General features: G+C 37.6%; 1 protein-coding gene across 3 annotated transcripts in view; it reads left to right on the plus strand.

The window, feature by feature from the left end:
• fam172a (family with sequence similarity 172 member A) overlaps positions 1-19,710 on the plus strand; it is a 184,480-nt gene extending 164,770 nt beyond the window's left edge. For 2 of the 3 annotated variants that reach the window (XM_058777456.1, XM_058777458.1), the window contains one exon: positions 17,782-19,710. In XM_058777456.1, coding sequence (XP_058633439.1) covers positions 17,782-17,930 — 149 coding nt within the window. In that variant the 3' untranslated portion in view covers positions 17,931-19,710. The remainder of the gene's footprint in view (positions 1-17,781) is intronic. The other variant, XM_058777459.1, reaches the window with a different exon arrangement.
• The last annotated feature ends 365 nt before the right edge of the window (positions 19,711-20,075 follow it).

Consider the following 20,075-nt stretch of genomic DNA (forward strand, 5'->3'; position numbering starts at 1 on the left):
GTAAACAGAACGGTGGGAGACTTTTTACTTGTTTAAATTATGACGGGGGATTAGCGTCTCTCCTCTGTCTCCCTCTCTCTCTGTCTCCATTCATCTCTCTCTGCATTAATGTTCCACTTCTCTTCCATTAACTTTTAAAGCTTGTTTTTCTTTCTGTCTAATTTATCACATGATACTGTATTAACATACCCAGAGGACCTTGTTTCTACTAAAGTATTTCTTTGAACAGAAACAGGAACAATTTGAAGGTTAAGCACTCAATGTCTTGTTCATCATTTTCATGAAGAGAATTTGAAGCACCTACATAATATTTTAGAAGAAAACAGGGGAAAATAAAATACCTCAATACTAGGTTGTTGTGGGTGGATGCCAGGGTGTTGCTATGTAGTTTTATGAGTAGTTTTAGCACATTGCTCTGTGGTTGTTTACTGGCCCAATAAAAATATCCCATGCTAGTATGTCAGTAATGTTATGGTCTCTAATGGTGAAGAGTCTTGAAGAATGTATTGTTTCTAGTGGTAAATATAACTCCTGTTAATGATTCTGGTTTCTTAACAATTAATTAATTGGAAATAAGAAATACATAATATTATCGTTAAATATATTTTTACAGGTGACAATCCAATATTTGGTTCTAATTATGTATTATATAAACATACTAACAAAAAAAAAATGTGACCCTGGACCACAAAACCAGTCTTAAGTGTCAATTTTTCGAAATTGAGATTTATACATCATCTAAAAAGGTGAATAAATAAGCTTTCCATTGATGTATGGTTTGTTATGATCAGACAATATTTGTCCAAAATACAACTATTATAATATCTGGAATCTGAGGGTGCAAAAAAATCTAAATATTGAGAAAATCTCCTTTAAAGTTGTCCAAATGAATTCTTAGCGATGCATATTACTAATCAAAAATGACGTTTTGATATATTTACAGTAGTAATTTTACAAAATATCTTCATGGAATATGATCTTTACTTAATATACTAATGATCTTTGGCAGAAAAGAAAAATCTATCATTTTGACCCATAAAGTGTATTTTTGGCTATTGCTACAAATATACCCCAGCGACTTAAGACTGGTTTTGTGGTCCAGGGTCACAAATACCAAAAGTCAAAATGTGTATCTTTATTTGATTAAAATTACAGTAAAAATTGTAGATTTTTGCTTTTTGTAGAAATTTCAGCAGTCATTACTCAGCCTTCAGTGTCACATGGTCTTCCATAAATTATAATATACTGATTTGGTGCTTAAGAAACATTTCTTATTATTATCAATGTTTAAAACAGTTGTGCTACTTAATATTTTTGTGGAAATGGTGATAAATTGTTTTACAGGATTCTTTAATGAATAAAAAGTTAGGTAACACTTTACTTAAAGCCTTAATGAATAATGTGTTATAAAGGGTTATTAAGGGGTATAATGCATTATAATTATTCATAATGTGCATTGTATTATAACCAAAATTAAAATGCATAGTGTAACAATGAAATGATGAGTGTTATAATTAATTAACTGTGGTTACATGTATTATTGAGATTGTACAATGCATTATAAAGTGTATTACAAGACATTTAATGCATTGGAATTACTTTTATACTGCATTATACATAAAGGCTATTAAAACAGCATTTATTTGAAATGGAAATTTTTGTAATAATTATAAATGTATTTAATGTTACTTTTGATCTATTTTAATGCATCCTTGCTGTTTAAAAGTATTAATTAAAATCGCAAAAAAAAATTATACTAGGTATTATACTCAAAAAAGGAAAGGAACAACAACAGCGGGAAATACTATATCATCAGAGGTGGAATACTTCTCTGATAACCATTAACGGAGCCAAATTTAATAAATCATTTGATTCAGGTATTTTCCGGTAAATGTTGTGGAATGAATTACACGCAGAGGTTTTATACTATAGAGGTCAGTGTTCAAATCTTATGAGCAGCATTATTTGTATTTTTTGTATCACGGGCATTTGTAAAGGAATGTTCTCTCTCAGTCTCTCACTCCCTGGCACTTACAGTCACACATCTTCTCAGACAATGTTATCGGTGACTCACATTCCATATATGTCAGAACAGATATAGCAGAGCCACCAGTGGCAGGAGTGTACATCATCTGATCAATGTAACATACTGTGGGGTTAAAGTTTACTCTTCTTAAAGGACTCTTACCCTTCTGACAAGTGAGAATGTATTGATTATTTTATTCTATTTGCCGTTGCTCGCGCTCACCTCTGCTGTCAATAGAGTGCCATTGAGAGAGTCAGAGCGGCTCCTGACTCCTGCTGTGCTTGCACACCCACACCAAACACAATCCTCAAACACTCATCCTGACTCGGTCCTGCATCCCTAACACACTTTTGATTAATAGTGTGTCGCTACAGGGTCACGGTGCATCTGAACATCTCTGTACATCTTATTTGACATGGGCTACGTGTTGAGCGTTAACCGCTCTGTCAGATAAGGGTCTATAGATTTGGTCAAGGTGGGGTTTTTTTCCCTGTTTGCCCCCAGCAGGGACAGATCCAGCCTCATTTGGAGGTCAGCGCAACCATGGAATCGCTGAATACATCTGAAGGTCCTTGCGCTGTTCATCTGCCCATCCAAGGGTTCATCTGAATGTTTTGTTGACGTCTGTATGAGTTAATTCGCATTGAGTGTGGAGAGAGCACAGAGAGAGAAGTGGCTGCAGCCCTCTACACTCGTCTGCAGAGAGATAATTATTCGGTCTCTGACTCACATGGCATGAAAAATGCATAATGCCGGGGTTTGAGACAGCTTATCAGGGAGTTAACTCTTCCCACGCTTTGTGTATGCTAAAGCGTAGATGCTTTTAGATGCTTGCCATTGTTTGTGTTTGTTTTGTTTGTGGAGTTTTGTTTGGGTGGGTTGTTTGCACTGAACTTTTGGCCCCTCTCATGCTGTTTGAGTAAGTTTGATCACAACATTAGATTGGAAACAAAACACTTAAACTTTTTTTTTTTTTTTTTTTAACATTTACTGCTTTTTGCAGCTTTCCTCTAATGAATCATCGCCTGGGTGTAAATGTGCTTTTTTTTTTCTTTCTACATGTTTTGGCCAGAGTGCACTCACTTGATGTCTTTGTAGTATCAGTTTGCCAATAAAGTGATTATAGGAAGAAATGTGTGTGTATATATATATATATATATATATATATATATGTATGTATGTATGTATATGTGTGTGTGTGTGTATGTGTAAATCATAATTGTCGATTATTCCCTTGAAATTGTAATTGCGATTATTAATAATGATTATTTTGAACATATTTATGCTATTGTTTGAAGCTGCATGCCATATTTTTATATAAAATATATATATAAAAAAGGCTGAAAACACTCTTCCTGAACTTTTATAGCTTTTCTACAGCACTGAGCCTCAAATGTCAACTATACATTGGTTTGATTTCTTCTTTAAACAAAAAAAGGTAAAATTATGCATGGTATAATAATGTTATACTAAAACTAAAATTAAAAGAAAAAAAGAAAAAATGATTTACTAAAGCTACATATTTAATTTACACTTAAACAGACATTTCAAATTACAGTAACATTTTACAGTACAATTTATATTATCAGGGCACCAGCACCTGATTTGGTAGCACTGAACATTTAATAATTATATTACAAGTTTTGTCTCTTAGAAATGCACATTAGAACAGCCACTGTAATTATATTCCATTACTCCTTTAACATATTTTGATAATATAATAATACTCAATATGAATATTCTACTTTTCTGCCACCGTATTGTTACCATTAGTGTTACTACAGTAAAACGATGGTAAATGTGGGTGAATTGTGGATTGAAACGTCTTCTAACTGGATCGTAGTTGCACTGTTTCTGCTGCTTTCTGCATCAGTGTTGATGAGAATAACAGCTCCGATTTATTTGGCTTTAAACTAGTTTAAATGAAAGAGACGTGATTTGTACTGGAGAACTCTGCGCTGAACTCGAGTGCTTCTTGCTGGATTTCACAGCGTTGTTTAGCGCGTGATCGCGACTGGTCACTGTAATAAACGCATACGCTCTAAGCTCGCGCTGCGCTGTTTTCTTTTGAGGCGAGCGGATAAAAGGTCCATGTGGCGCGCAGTTCAAACGAGTACCGCTATTTTGTTCCGCTTTTGACACGTTTGGCGTTTAACACATCTGTTATGCGCAACAGAGTGACTATCAGTCAGACAAAATGTCTTTTATCCAGTGTGTTTGAGTTTGATAAACCCCGCGCTGCAAACACCTCTTAAGCACACAGAATAATGCAAGTAGGCATTTTTAATTGTTTATTTATTTTTGTAATCGCGGCTTTGAACGATTATGTAATCGTGGCATCCATAATCGTAATCGCGATTAGAAATTCGATTAATTGTGCAGCCCTAATGTATATACATTATACATACACAAAGGTCTTATTTCTGTTTATACGTATGTACGGTCTTGCTTTTTATTTCTAATCTTCAATGCTTTTTCCTTTCTTCTTCTACTTGCTCCTCTCTATCTTTTGACAGAAGCCAGTCTCTTCTCCCTCACTCCAGGGTCTCTGTAAGAGTGAACTCTGAGTTTAGGGTCAGACTAGGGTCAGTCTGGGGTCACAGTCAGAGACTGTCAGATCTACAGTATGCAGATAACCATCGGGTTGCACAAATGTGAAGCTACTAATTCGGCTCTCATAGTAAATATTAATCTTATTACACTATTATTGAATCCCTCAAACATCACATTATTAATGTTGTTTTGCTGTCCTATGCACTGGTTGCATTTTAATATCTGTGCTTTTAGCATTGTTTTTTGCCCTGCTTTCCATGACCCTATATCAGAACAGACCTGTGACCCATTTTTGGTTTGCAGTCCATCAGTTGAGAAGCACTGCTCTGTTTTCAGACAAACAGAGGAAATGCATTTTAAATATTGTCTGTCTACCATGTGGTGCTTCAGTGTCATAGAATCCCCTTCATGGCTCCTGGACGGGCCCCTGACGCAGGACCCACGTATACAGGAGGTTGTTAGGAAGTTCCTCTCAATTAGCATCCTTTTCGTCGCCGTGAACTGACCTTAAGCTGACTGTTGTGCTTTCCTTGTTCCTCAGTCAATGTAAACATTAATGTCCTCTTCATCTGAAGCCCTGCCACTGAGCCAAGCATAATAACATTGCTCATGGGTTTGATGTGAAAGACGCATGTTCTGTGTGGGTGTTGTGATGTTCTAGTTGTTTCCTCTTATGCCTCTTATGTTAAACCACAAAATCCTGTTTGAAAACAAGACCGCATTGACTCCAGTATGGAATTTGGGTTGTAATTGTCTTATATTTATAAATGATTCAGGATGGTCAACTAGGGATTTTTTTATTAGGTTTTTGGGGGAAATGCATATATTGGTACCATATCGGTAATCATGGGAGATTTTAATCCATCTATATCAGTTTATATTACATATTTTTATTTGTGCATATTTTTTACATTTAGATTACCTTTTCCATAATGAAGTTAATCTTTTGAAATACTATTTAACAACACTGATAAATTTAATCTTTAACAAATCTCAAAAAGAATATGCAGTTTTCATACTATACATTATAATTATATGATGCCTAAATTCACCTGTTTATATATATATTTAGGCATCATAAAATATATATATATATATATATATATATATATATATATATATATATATATATATATATATATATATATATTTGTCAATCGAAGTATATAAGTGCTGTCAATCGACTACATTTTTTTTTTACTAATTAATCACACATTTTTTTCTAAAATTAATTGCGATTAATCGTGATTAATCCCACCTAACATTAAAGTTTTTTAAATATACTTTTATATTGCAATAATTTCACATTCAATCTTCAAATTAATGTACAAACAATGTAAAGACAGTATATTTTTAATATTTGTTTAATGGCATCTTTTTTATGACTGAAGGCCAGTATCACTGATACAAATACTACTGATGTCTCTATAAAATAGTTTTTTTACCCCTAATATTTAACCACTGACTATAGCCATTCAACATTACAGTATAATTGAGAGCTATCAATTTTAACATTTATTAGACTTTAAAAAATAACCCCTAATTTAAGTGAACTTAAAACAATCTTCACACAAACCCATTATAATAAAGGTCATATTTACCTGTGCCCTTCAGCAGAAATATACAGAAATTGAAATTATCAAACAATGAATTCTAAATTAAATATTGATGAATCCTTAAAGCTATAAGTTATTTCCTCTTTTTTTTTTTTCTTTGACGAACAGACATCACTGCAGCTGGTTATTGGGTTGTTTTTGGTTGTTATTTCTTTAAGAACTGCCGCTGCTGAACGTGACACGGATCTTACACGCATCAGATTTTCTCTCAACTCTCTTCACCTTTTTTAACTCACTTCAGGTCTTAAAGTCTCTACTAATGAACTGATGAGTTGAATCGAGTGTGTTAGATGAAGGAGACAGTGCTGGGCTGCTACAGAACAGTTTTGAAAACCATTTCAGAGACATGGTCTTAAATGTGCCTCATATAAAATATATTACATGCATGCTCAGTTTTCAGGCAGCTTTAATCGCCTTTTTGGTAACTTCGTGACTTAACTGACCACGACATTGCATGCACATAGATTATTTTGCAGTTTGATATTAAATTATACAGGCTACAGCGTGCGTAGGCGCCTTTGTGTGTGCAATGGAAGATCATGCGCTCCAAGCATAGTACAGTTGACGCACTCATTTGACTCGCGCCTGGCACTGAAGCTGGAGCGCCCGTCTGAAACGTCTCCCATTTGATGTGATCATAAAGAGGTTCTGCAACTGAATAAATGCACTGCTTGTCAAGAGAAAAAGTGACAGAAAAAGCAGTTGTGAGTGGTGGCCAACCACCAATTGAAAAAATTAATCACCTGCGTTAACGCGCTAATTTTGATATATATATATATATATATATATATATATACACACACAGTGGTGTGAAAAAGTGTTGGCCCCCTTTCTGATTTTTTAATTTTTTGCATATTTGTCACACTTAAAAGATTCAGATCATCAAACAAATTTTAATATTACACAAAGATAATGCAAGTAAATACAAAATGCAGTTTTTAAATGATGATTTCATTTATTAAGGGAAAAAAGCTGTCCAAACCTACCTGGCCCTATGTGAAAAATTAATTGCCCCTCCTATTAAATCATGAAAGAACTGCGATTAACCACATTATTTTAGAAAGCTGAGTTAAATTTCACTAGCCAAACCCAGGCCTGATTATTGCCAGACCTGTTGAATCAAGAAATCACTTAAATAGAACCTGTCTGACAAAGTGAAGCATGTTTAAAGAGCAACACATCATTCCGCGATCTTAAGAAATTCATAAACAGATGAGAAACAAAATAGTTTACATGTATCAGTCTGGAAAGGGTTATAAAGCCATTTCTAAGGCTTTGGGACTCCAGAAAACCATGGTCAGAGCCATTATCCACAAAAGGAGAAAACTTGGAACAGTTGTGAACCTTCCCAGGAGTGACCGGCCTACCAAAATTACTCCAAGAGCACAAAGAAGACTCATCCAGGAGGTCATAAAAGAACCCAGAACAGCATCTAAAGAACTGCAGGCCTCACTTGCCTCAATTAAGGTCAGTGTTCATGATTCAACAATAAGAAAGAGACTGGGCAAAAACAGCATCCATGGGAGAGTTCTGAGGCAAAAGCCATTGCTGACCAAAAAGAACACAAAGGCTCGTTTCACATTTGCCAAAAAATATCTTGATTATCCCCAAGACTTTTGGGCAAATATTCTGTGGACTGATGCGACAAAAGTTGAACTTTTTGGAAGGTGTGTCCTGTTACATCTGGATGACTTGCCATAATTGATGGAACCATGAATTCTGCACTCTATCAGAAAATCCTGAAGGAGAATGTCCGGTCATCAGTTTGTGACCTCAAGCTCAAGTGCAGTTGGGTTATGCAGCAGGACAATGATTCCAAACATAGCAGCAAGTCCACCTCTGAATGTCTCAAGAAAAACAAAATTAAGGTTTTGGAGTGGCCAAATCAAAGTCTGGACTTAAATCCAATTGAAATGCTGTGGCATGACCTTAAACAGTCTGCCAAGACTGCCAAAATTCTGCAAAGAAGAGTTGGCCAAAATTCCTCCACAGCGATGTGAAAGACTCATTGCCAGTTATCGCAAACGCTTGATTGCAGTTGTTGCTGCAAAGGGTGGCACAACCAGTTATTAGGTTTAGGGGGCAAGCACTTTTCACACAGGGCCATGTGGGTTTGGATTTTGTTTTCCCTTCATAATAATTTTTTTTTTGGACAATATTTACAAAAATTACAGAATTTTAATATTTGCCAGATATCGGTTATAAAATTATTTTCATCTTATCAAGTCATGTCTCCCTATTTTTTAGCTTTAATATTTTTAGTAAATCGGTTTAATATTTACTAATTTAGAGATTGAATTTAAGATTAAGTCCAACTGAAATCTTTGAAATACACAGAGTAATGGTTAAAATTTTCATATGCTGTATATTAACACATTCTCAACACATCAAACAGCACCACAGTGACGCATTTTGAAGATTTCAATGAAATGTCTACAAAATTCTAGTATTCACTCCCCCCTCACTCATTCACTCACACTCAGTCACTCATATCCATCACATCAGTATACATCATGTCTTCTTCCACACACACGCACACACACTGTCAGGGGTCATCCCCTGCTCATGCTGAGTGTGTGTGAACCCCATTAGCACATTCCCAGATAGTGGCCAGGGTACTCTTATCTCTCTCCACCCATTAATTACACTTTGTTCCCCTAAGTGATCTATTTCTGCTCCTCCCCGCCCCCGCGGCCCACTCCAGGACTATCTCCTACACCTCCACACCACCACACAACACACACATACACACGCACCAGATAAGAGTGCTAATGTGAGGCAAGCAAGGTCAGCCTGCCTTCCTCGCTGATGTGAAGTGTGGGTCCCGTGCATTAGCCGCTAGCCTGTCTGCCACCCGCTTTGCATGGGGCCGCTCTGAAGATGCCCCCGTAATTACAGATGACAGCACAGCGAGAGGCTGATCGCCCTCCTTTGCCTCCACTCGGGCTGGAGGAGACAGCCTTCTGAAAGCTCCACCTGGAAAGTATGTCATGGAGCACTCTTGCGATGCTAAACACATGTGAATGCTGTGTACTTATAGTTTTGAGGCTAGTAATCCAGCTTCAGATCACACTTCCAAGTCCACTGTGTTGGTGAGCGACGCCAACTGCAAATTATGCCAGATAGTCAGCGAGGGGTGCTTCACCGACCACATCTGCATCGCTGCTAGACATTTTATTAATTTATTTAGAATTTTTTTCTTACAAATGGAATTTTCGTACGAAATAATTTAATAAATAATTTAGCAACTTATTCAATGAATATGTGACTACACTGTAAATCCCCCAGTGTTAAATCAACACACCAAGCGGTGTTGATTTAACACTGGGAAATTTACTGTGTAGTCTTATGCATACTATGTAATGCAATAATATTTGGCATCAGTGGTGATGTATGAGGGAATTTTCAAGAAGCCCGATCTGTAAGTATTTGATTAAAAATGTATTACAAATTACAGAAAAAATCAAAATGGCATAATGTAACACAAATTCATATGTTAAACACGTTGTATATATAATTTAAATAGTTTCAAATTAGCTTCCCTTTCCCAACCCTCCCTTTAATTGTAATAATAGAAAATATATTATTACAGCTAAGTTTGTTACATTATTCATGCACAGTTATACATGTTTGTGTGTGTGTCTATATATATATATATATATATATATATATATATATATATATATATATATATATATATATTGAATTAACAATGTAAGAAACGTAACAACTTAATTTTTACTAATACAACATTAGTTCATATAGTTATAGTAGTCATAGTTCATATTAGTTGGATTCATGTATGTGTGTGTGTGTGTGTGTGTGTGGAGATATATATATAATTATTTTTATTTTTATTTTTTGGCCTTGCCAGAGGATGACAGACTCCTCCATCAAAGTCTGGTTTCTCTCAAGGTTCCCTCTTCACCTGAATATCTTCTTTTTTTTTTTTCTTTACCAAAGTTAACCTTGGCTTACGCATTATGAGACATTTCTCTGTTAAGCTGCTTTGAAACATACGAATTATGAATTGTATAACATGGATAAAACTAACTTGCTCTGGGTAACAGTGTCCAATTTACAATGAAAAAAAAGCTTTGAACTCGAGGCGGTGCAGTGTACATGTAATAATTCTTTGCCAAGTCAGTTTCCTCAATTATTGTCCTGCTGCGTTGTGTGCTTGACTCAATCACTGCATTAGCCTGTGGTTTGATTTACACTCTCTTGCATCATCCCACATGTGCTCATACCTTCCAACTAAACTGAGATTTGAAATATGTCCAGCGCAAAAATCAATTTCCATGATTCAGTATACAAACACACCCATTTCGTAGATGTATCTCACTGTTAGCAGAAGCAAGAAGAATCCATTGTCTTCTTTAGTTTACACAGTGTTGGTATGGATGTCGTGAACTCTCTTCGGTCCATGACTGCTGCTGCTCCTTTAGTAAACACACTCAAACACTGTGTTATTTATGTATTGATCTGCCATTGATTGCCTGTATTTCCTCACACACCACCTCACTCTCACTTTCCCAGGCACTGTTAAGAAGCACCTGTAGGGTTCATCAGTTACTTCAGCTGAAGATGTTCATCGGGTTAAATGTGGAGGTCTCATTATCGGGAAGTGGGGAGAGTTAGTGTCAAGTAACATCATTTTGTCATCTTTTAGTTCTCTCTGACTGATCTCACCCTACATGCAAGATTAATATAGTCGTATTTAGCCATAAAAAGTTTGGAGTCAGTGTTATTATTATTTTTATTCTTTATTTTTATTTTAATGGAGGTTATGGAGGTAGGGGGTCACCTTTTCTAAGGATTGCCCTCGTTTTCTTCTCATTTTATCAGATTTGTAGCATCTTATCATGACCCTGTAGCCTTTATCTAAACAGAGACCAAAGCCAGATCCTGTTGGGCTTTTCAATGTACAGTCTTGCACATCTATATTCCATATTCTCAAATATAAGAGAGTAGAGGTGACGTAAAATGGACCAGAGAGTAATGTGAAGTTACACACATGCAGTGATGTTTGATGATGTCAGTAATTTCAGAGGAAATGTGCAAATGTTCATGCGGTCACCGTGTACTTAATCCAAACACACTGACGGTTTTTAGAGGGCTTTTGTCTGCTGTGCCAATTTCATCAAACAGTATCTAACACCTCTCATCTGTGTATGTGCAATTTTGCAAGTGATGTGCTGTGTTATTGTACACTCTTGACACGCTGTCTTGTGCTGGTGTTAAAGCCTGTGTGAATTAACCCTCTGTGTACCTGCGTAGTGCTGATGACAGATCCACATTCATTTGCAACAGTTTTTATCTCTCTCACTCCTTTTTGTGAGATCAAATGATCGTTTATCCACTCTGCTCATCTGTTTTGTGAAAGAGCTGCAGGTGATAGACTATTGCAGATTATTAATAGAATTATTAATGTTAATAGATTACTATTTTTACATTTTTGCTCTTACAAAATGTTGACCATGTGTATGTTTATAAGACCAATGATTTATTTTTTATTTTTCTTATTACATGAATAAAGTAAGCTGATTATGTAGCATGTATTACTCAATACCCTCAACATAGATGGCATATATAAAAATAAAAACTATACATATATAGTACTAAAGCAGAGCTCATTTATTGCGTTTTATCTTACCGTAAGGCTTCGGTCACTCTTCCTCGGACCGCTTAATGAATATTCTAGTACTGTAATGATGAGCAACTGGGGCTTAGGATTTGTTTGCACTCTGGGTCTCTCCGTCATTCTTGTTTATTTTTCGTTTTCCCCTCCGGAGTCGACTCTGACATCTGCAGGCATTTTTATCAGCGGCTAACTTAATTATGCTACTGTGGACTTAGGTTATTTGACTTGCTAACAAATTAGCCCTCAAATTAGCCTTGCTATCGGTGTTTCTGCTCCACTGTCAGGGATATGGTTTGTCATTTCTGAATTCCTCTGTGATTCTTGATTTGCTTTATTACAGGCTGTTTTATAGAGGAGCAAACAGAGTGGGCACAGTCAGGCTGTATAATGAAGCGCTAGCTTTCTCGCAAAGTGCTAGCCTGGGCTAATGACTAGCTTTAGTCAGACTGGTAAAACGGATTCAGACACCCAAGCGCCATCATTAGATTTTCTCTCCTGAATGCTCTGCAACAGAATAAGCCACTGCCAGTAGTTACGGCTGTCTTCGGTGGGTACAGTACCCGCGGTATGATTTGACTCAGTGTCCCCCAGAGTCTCAAATACTCACGCTATACATCCCACACTGGCCCCTGCTCTCCGGTTATCTCGTAAAGACTCCATTCCAGCTCTATAAAACTTGGCGTCTTTATTACAGCTAAGTTGAGGCGCCCACTCAAATAAAAAAAAAAAACTGCACCGCTGCAAGGGAGGAGCAGCTCAGGGACACACACTGGAAATGTGTTGTGGAGCTCATTCTCTTGTTGCCTTTGCTCCGTTCCAAGCTTGAATAATGTGAAAAGAGAGGAATGAAACTTCATTTCATAGCATTCGTCTCCTGCTCTTCCTTCATTCACTCACTCTTTACCCCCTCTTGCTTTGTTTCCAACTTTATAAGTGAATTGTAGGTTCTCTCAGCAGGCCCTGAAGCCACACGTTCGCTTTCTCATTTATGGATGTGTAATGAGTTCTGCCTCTGTTTGCTCTTACAACAATAATAAGTAAAGTAATTAAAAGAGGTAGAGGAGGGGGGAACAAGGGGAACCCACCGCCAGACAGGTCCTGCATATGGGCAATTGACAGAGAGACTTTTTGATGAAATCGTAGGTGTGCATGCATGTTTTTTTCCCGTTTCTATTTGCAATTTTAAGTGCTTATTTTTTTTTCCAAATGCATTAATTTAATTAGATATAATGCAAACAAAGCACGCTCTAGTTGCAGCGGTAATATTTGCTCTAGGCGTCTAACGTGAAGAGGGATGAGCCATATCCTCGAAGGGCAGTGGGTTTATGTGTCGGGGGAGCGACGGGTGGCGGTGGGCTATAGAGTATATTTAGATTTAATTAGTTGTGTCACGAATCGTAGCTTCTCCATCACAGAGAGCCGTGTTAACACAATGTGCTAGAACGTTGACACCTGTTTTGGCCTCGTTTGTCCTCAAGCCGACTCTCAGATCGCCTCTCAGATGTTCAGGCATGCATGGCGAAAGCGCCAAACCGCTAGAGCATAGAGCAAACAAATATCAGAGAGTGTTGGGACCGGAAATCTAAGCCCTTTGCTAACAGGGACACAGATAGCAAATAGACTGTGCCGCATTGTGCAACGGATAGTTTCCCCTGCTAGTGTTACTCTGACTAGTTCATTCTAGTTTTAAGTAAAACTATAAGCACGCTGTGTGTTGAACAAGTCAAGGATATAATTGTGCTGATGTGCAGTGTATATAAGAAAGACACACACACACAAAAAGCTACCATAACTGCAAACAATCACACTAAAACAATTAGAGGTTGGAATATTTTAATTACTAGAATATCAGATACTGTAATTTTTCAACAACTGTGTAATTACAACATGAAAAATGTCTGGCAATGAAATCAAATAATTTTGACAAATAAATAGAATATGCCAGTTATGCTCAATCAATTAGGAGGCACGATTGAATGCCACGCTACAAATGGAGACCAATTACAATCGGCACACTTTGATATTTTTTACTCTCTCCGAGTGTTACTTGCGGCGGTGCTTTGACTGCTCATTCACTCTAGCATCGTTCGCTCATGAGCATTTTACCATTACACACGATTACCATTTGTAACGCTTGTGGTGAGGGGAGAAAAAGGAATTGCCGATAGCTAAAGCCTGTCTTCCTTGATTTATTGTTGACATGAATGTTGAAAGAGTGCTTGTGTTTGTGTGAGTGTGTCTGTGTGTGTGAGGGAGAGAGAGTGTGTGTTTGTCACCGGGACACTGTTTCAAACACTATTTGTCACAGTGAGATCAAAGAACTACTAAATTACCCTCAAAGGTATCCAGCTGAATAATGTAATGGTTCATTATAAAGATTTGATCTGCATCTGGAAGACGTCTTAACGGGGTAGTGAAATATGAAGCTTCATTATGACAAATACACTGGAGTCGTATGAAGTAACACAGATAACAGTGGCCTGGTGTGCGGCAGTGTGTTTGTGCTCATGCTGTGAGGTGCGTTGTTGAAGATGAGGATATCAAAATCTAGTGTGTGTGTGTGTGTACACATGAGCATTTTTGTAAGCATGAGTATGTTGTGAAGAGTGTCGGGGTCGTGTGGATCACAGTCTGCCTGCTGGAGAGTTTTCACTGAAACTAGTTCAAAAGGTGCAGCTTCTTTAATTACACAATTGCATGTGTAGTATACATAATTATGATACTTACAGAAAGCACAACATGTCATTTTATGTGATTTTCTGCAATATCTACAATAAAATTTACCTTTGAGAATTTGGGTGTTACCTAATTTTCAAGTTTAATACTTCAGTGCTTTCTTATACTGTCAATCTCTGTGTGTTTTAACTTATTTATTTGCTTATTAGCTTTTGTCTGTAAATTTTTACTGTTTTAAACATGTAAAAAAAATATATATATAAATATAATTTTATAAATATAATCAATTTTTATCTGAAACATACAAAACATTATTTATTAGCCAATGCATTTTGAAAAATAAAATTTAATTCCAAACTGAAAAACTGATTAATAACATTTCACCTTAAGAAATATATCAAAGCATTTGTATGCAAGTAATTGAATGCAATTGTAATTGCAGCATAAAGTTTTGTCATGGCTTTAATTATCTGTTTTCCAATTGCATGTTAATGGATTTTTAATAGTAGCGTGCCATTATTTGTAAGACGTTAAAGAAATTATCAGCCTTATATCCCTCCTATCTTAAAGAACTTAAAAAAAAAAAACTGAAGGAACAGCAGAACAAGAGACTTTTTCTACTTCTATGCGCGGTAGACATTGCTCTCTTTATTGAAAGATGACATTTAATCAATGGCCACCTCTTTAAATGGCATTCAGTTAATTTGTGGGCTAGCCAGGCACGGCTGTCCTCTTCCCCATTCTTTGTGCGTCTATGCAAGCGAATGACGTAACCGAGACACGCCGCGGCACACATACACTATTGATTACACTCAACACATCTTAGCAATTAAGAGATGGCAAGGTAGAGTAATAAAGGGTCATTAGTGAGGCATGCTTGTGAACCCTCATCAAAGGTGATGTCGCCGGCAGGGGCGGAGCTCCCGCAGGGTCGCCACAGGGGCTCGCCGCATTTGCATATCTGCTCGGAGACGCACTGTGGCTGACCCCGTGGCTGGGATCAGTATGAGTCGCTCTCGTTGATCAGGGGTTCACCAGCGGTTCAAGGTAACAAAAAGTGAACCCATCGCCGTTAATTGGTCCTGTGGAAAAAAAAAACAGAAAGAGAGACAAATAAAAAGGTTAGTTGGGAAAGGTGAGGGGGCCTGGAGTGGAGGGAAAGTAAAGGCTGTGTGCTCCAAATTGGGTATGAATTATAAATAAGAGCAGTGGAGGCAATGTCTTCTCCTCTGGAGTGCTGTTGTGCCAGGACCTACGCCACTAAAGAGATTGTTTGGGCAGCAGGTATCGACTCGCTGATCGTCAGCTTGGTAAACTTGACCTGAGGCACTGATCATTGGCCGAGTTAGAAAGACTCGACCATTCTGATACACACACACACACACACACACACACACCTCTTTCCCATCTCACCACGGATATCTTCATCAATACTGCCCAGACAGAGGTCAATGTAATAAACATGGAGGTCAATATCATGGCATCTGAGTACACTTTTGGCATGGGCCTTAAAGTTGGTCTTTAATTGGATCCCTCCGGGCAAGTTCATGCACCAGTTGCAATGCGGAGGGAAAAGAATGAGAAATCGTGATTGATGGGGGAAAAGCACATCAGTCTGATCCTCTTTGTTCCACACAAACTGATGCAGACGTATATCAAGGCAGTCGTATGCTTTAAGCTACGTACGGTGTGAATGGTTCAAAGCGGAATTGATCTAGCCGGGGTTCAATTCAACCTTTCTCACAAACAGCACAATAAATAAACAAACCCAATGTACTTCTTTCGCGCCAGACGCTACCTGTCTGAAAGTGCTGCATTATGAGGGCTGTGAAAGGCTCTTGTGGGACTTCGAAAGGTCTGATGAGGACTTAGGGTGTACATGTCACTTCACCTGGATCCAATGACCCAAACATGGGAATTCTTTAACCTGCTGCCACAGAGGGAAAACTGAGCCATTTGTGGATTAACTGATAGGTGTATTGAACTCCAGAGAGAGAAAATTTAATCTTCCATGGATAGCAGCCATTCCATCCATTGTCCTTAAGTGCACAATATCCTAATAGATGGAAAATGTTGTGTCGGGGCACACAGTACACAACACAGAGTCCAAAGTTTTTGCTTGGCATCAGATGTACTAAACTATTTAGAGTATGAAACAGTCCTCACATATCACTTCCTTTAATCTAAGGGCCCTGGAGACCTCAGTAGGAAGAGTTAAAGGAACAGTTCGGACTAACTATGAAAATTTTGGCATTTATTCACCCTCGTATCATTCCAAACCTTATGCAGAACACAAAATTAGATCATTTTTAAAAATGTCTTATTGTCCATATACCATGTAGAAATTGTACCTTTAGGGGTACGGCAGCTTGTCAGTGGTGCATTAACCTTAAAGGGACAATTTTATATTAAGTGGCCTTAACTGCTATGTACTTGCATATAAATTAATCATTTGAAACTATGCACTTACTGTGTACATGTTTTTACATTGTACTTATATTTAATATGTAATTAATTTCTGTAATTACCTTTATAATTACACTGTTGAACCATCCCGTGCACCTTAACCCACCCTTAAACCTACCCATACCACCAAACCTGTCCCTAACCTTACCCATATCCCACCTACAATATGAACACAATAAGTACATATTTTTTATGCAAGTATATAGTAGTTAAGGCCTCTTAATATAAATTAGGACCCATTTTTGTACCTTATTTCCCCCTAAAATTTCATAGTAGTACTTAAGGTACTATTCTGAGGTATTAATATGCACCTTTTAGAGGTACAAAATAGTCACTTTAAAGAAACTGCCTTAGTAACAAGCTGTTGTACCTCTAAAGGTACAACATTTTTCAGACAGTTTACAGTGAAAGTTTCAAAATATCATCTTTAGTGTTAATCAGAAAACAATTACGTCATATAGGGTGACTAAATGTGAGTTTTCATTTTGGGGTGTAAAAAATGTGGCTTATTTTACTGTAATCATAAACAGTTATAGCTGTATGTTTTTCCAACGCTATCTAACAACCAATTCGTACGTATTTTACAAGGTGGCTAATTTGTACGACCTCACTCTTACGATTTTGTACGATGAATTCATACAACCTCACTCGTACGATTTGTCTACACCCCAGTGACGGGTAGATTTAGGGGCGGGGTTAGGTGTAGGTCATTCGTACAAATTCATATGAATTGTGCTACTGTGAGATCCGTGAGATTGGGCTGGTTTTTCATGTCCACCATCATGTTCTGTCTTTTGCAGGTACTGAGAAGCACGAGTTAACATCATGGAAGAGCTTCCACTCCATCTTCAAGTTCTTCAGTGATGCCCTTAAGGACCATGAGGATGAGTCCTCCTCCAGCCCAGTCACCACACGCAGCTCCCACCGCATAAAAAACGAAGACTTGTAGAGGGCTCACAGATCCAAACCCAGAGCCCACCTTCGTCCCCTCTTAGTTCTTTTTCTCCTCTGTTCTTTTTATGAAAAATATTCCTCCTTGAAACCCTCCTCCCAGTGAATTGTACGACTCTGAGGAGTGCAGGGTCAGCCTGTATACATCAGAATAGCGTTTTGCATTACTTCTGGATGAGTGCAACTGTCAAAGCAATATGGCTTCACTGCTTGGGCCGCTGTGTGGATTTGGTGGTGGCCCATCGGTGGGCAGATTAAGGCTGACAGGCGGCGCCGCACACCGCCTCTTGATGCACCTCTAATTATCCTGACATTGTCCTGAACTGAGCTAATGCCTGGGAAGCACCTGCACACACACACACACACACAAGTCTGGCGGGTCCTAGTGCCTGCCTGCAAAGTCTTTGTATCTCTCTTTGGTTTCCCCCCGTTGTTTCATTGTTTCTTTCTAGGGTCTCACTTGCATTCAAAGAACTTGTGCGCTTAGGAACTTTGTGTGTCAGATGCTAAAGGCTTACGGGTTGTTTGATTCATACACAACACTTTAACTGGAAAAAAAGCAACTTGCAGAATCAAACATCCATTCAATGGCTATCTCAAGACTAGATTTAGAATGAACACAATGAAGTAAGCCATTGACAGCATGACAGACTGAATGAACCCTGTTTTTAAATCCCTTAAAACCTTGTGCGAGCATGAGTTTTAGGAATATCTCCCTTTGACAGAGCAGATATGTCAGTCTTGGAATATCTTCGTATGTGTCAGGATCAGGACGATTTAATGTTATCCAAAGTATAAAAGACTTCCTTCAGATGTATGCAAATGTAACTTGCCCTTTTTGTAAAGTCCATGACTGTTTGGACTGTTTTAACACATCATTGTCATCCTCTGCTAAAGCTAAAGCATGTTATGTTGCTGTCTCAGCAAAGACCAGAGACATTGTCTCCTGGACAATTTGGTATTAGTGGAGGCTTAAAGATGTGTCATTCAGGCATGTCAACAGATCACTCTGCTTTCGCTTAAAAATTAATCTCACAGTAAAATGCTGTTTTGGTCTCGTCACTTTTTAGAAGTATCATTGCTATTTCAGATTGCTGAAGGTAATCGATGTCAATAGTTCTAGTGCTTTATACATATTTCATGTTCAATCCAAAATAGAGATGTGACTAGCTGGCAAAATGCAAGACCCCGCCCAGAGTCTTTTGTTTTAACTGTTTTTACAATTAATTAAACTTTTAATATTCCTGCAAATATTAGCCACTGATCAACTGCAAGTTGCTTATACTGTCTAGTTAAAACTGTTAAACTCAGATCCCAATATTGTTGCCTTAGGAATAAACACACAACTTTCATCTTTATTTGATTTTCCAAAACTGACAAGCCATATGTGAATATTTCACTCGCGTTTAATACAGCCTTAAACCAAATCGAAAACTTAATTGGTTTGTAAATAAGGACTCATTTTAACAATTAATATTTTAATCGAAGATATTCTACGTTTTACTGAAAACTCCTAGTCCTAGTCTGAAATGATAGAAGTGTGAGATGTTTTCTGGGTTTTCTGCCTTTTTTATTCGCTTTCGAGGGTTCATTAAATGAAAACTTAATCAGATATTTTAACTTTGATTTCACTTTTCATAAATCGTTCAAATATGTTAGTCTTTCGTCTTTGAATTAATGGCAGTTTGTGCCCTGATTAATCGTTCAGTTTGTTTTCATATCATGTGAGTGTGATGATGATCTCCATGCTGTAATTAAATAAAGTTCTTTATAAAAAATGATGCGTAACGATCTTTGATTTTAACTGTCCCGGTTTGTGTCGCAACAATAGGCTACTTTATTTTTCTCTATTTTAATGCATACAACAAGCATACAGACTAACCTGCACATATCTCACCTTGCACTTGAAGACACCAATGTACATGGTACTCTTATTTACAACGTAATGATCGTAAAGGCATCACTTTCAGCCCAAGAAGTTGTCGGGTTAAAGTTCAACCTGACGGGGGAAAGATCCTCGGAGCCCGATAAAGCCTGTTGCTCCAGCGGCGCTCCTCTCAGCTCTGTTCCCAGGGAAGGTGAGCCTGCTCGGAGAATGACTCGCTCTTCTCACGTAACAGCCGTGGAACTCTATCACGAAAGC

This window comes from Onychostoma macrolepis, chromosome 05 (genome assembly GCF_012432095.1).
Source record: "Onychostoma macrolepis isolate SWU-2019 chromosome 05, ASM1243209v1, whole genome shotgun sequence".
Taxonomy (NCBI): domain Eukaryota; kingdom Metazoa; phylum Chordata; class Actinopteri; order Cypriniformes; family Cyprinidae; genus Onychostoma; species Onychostoma macrolepis.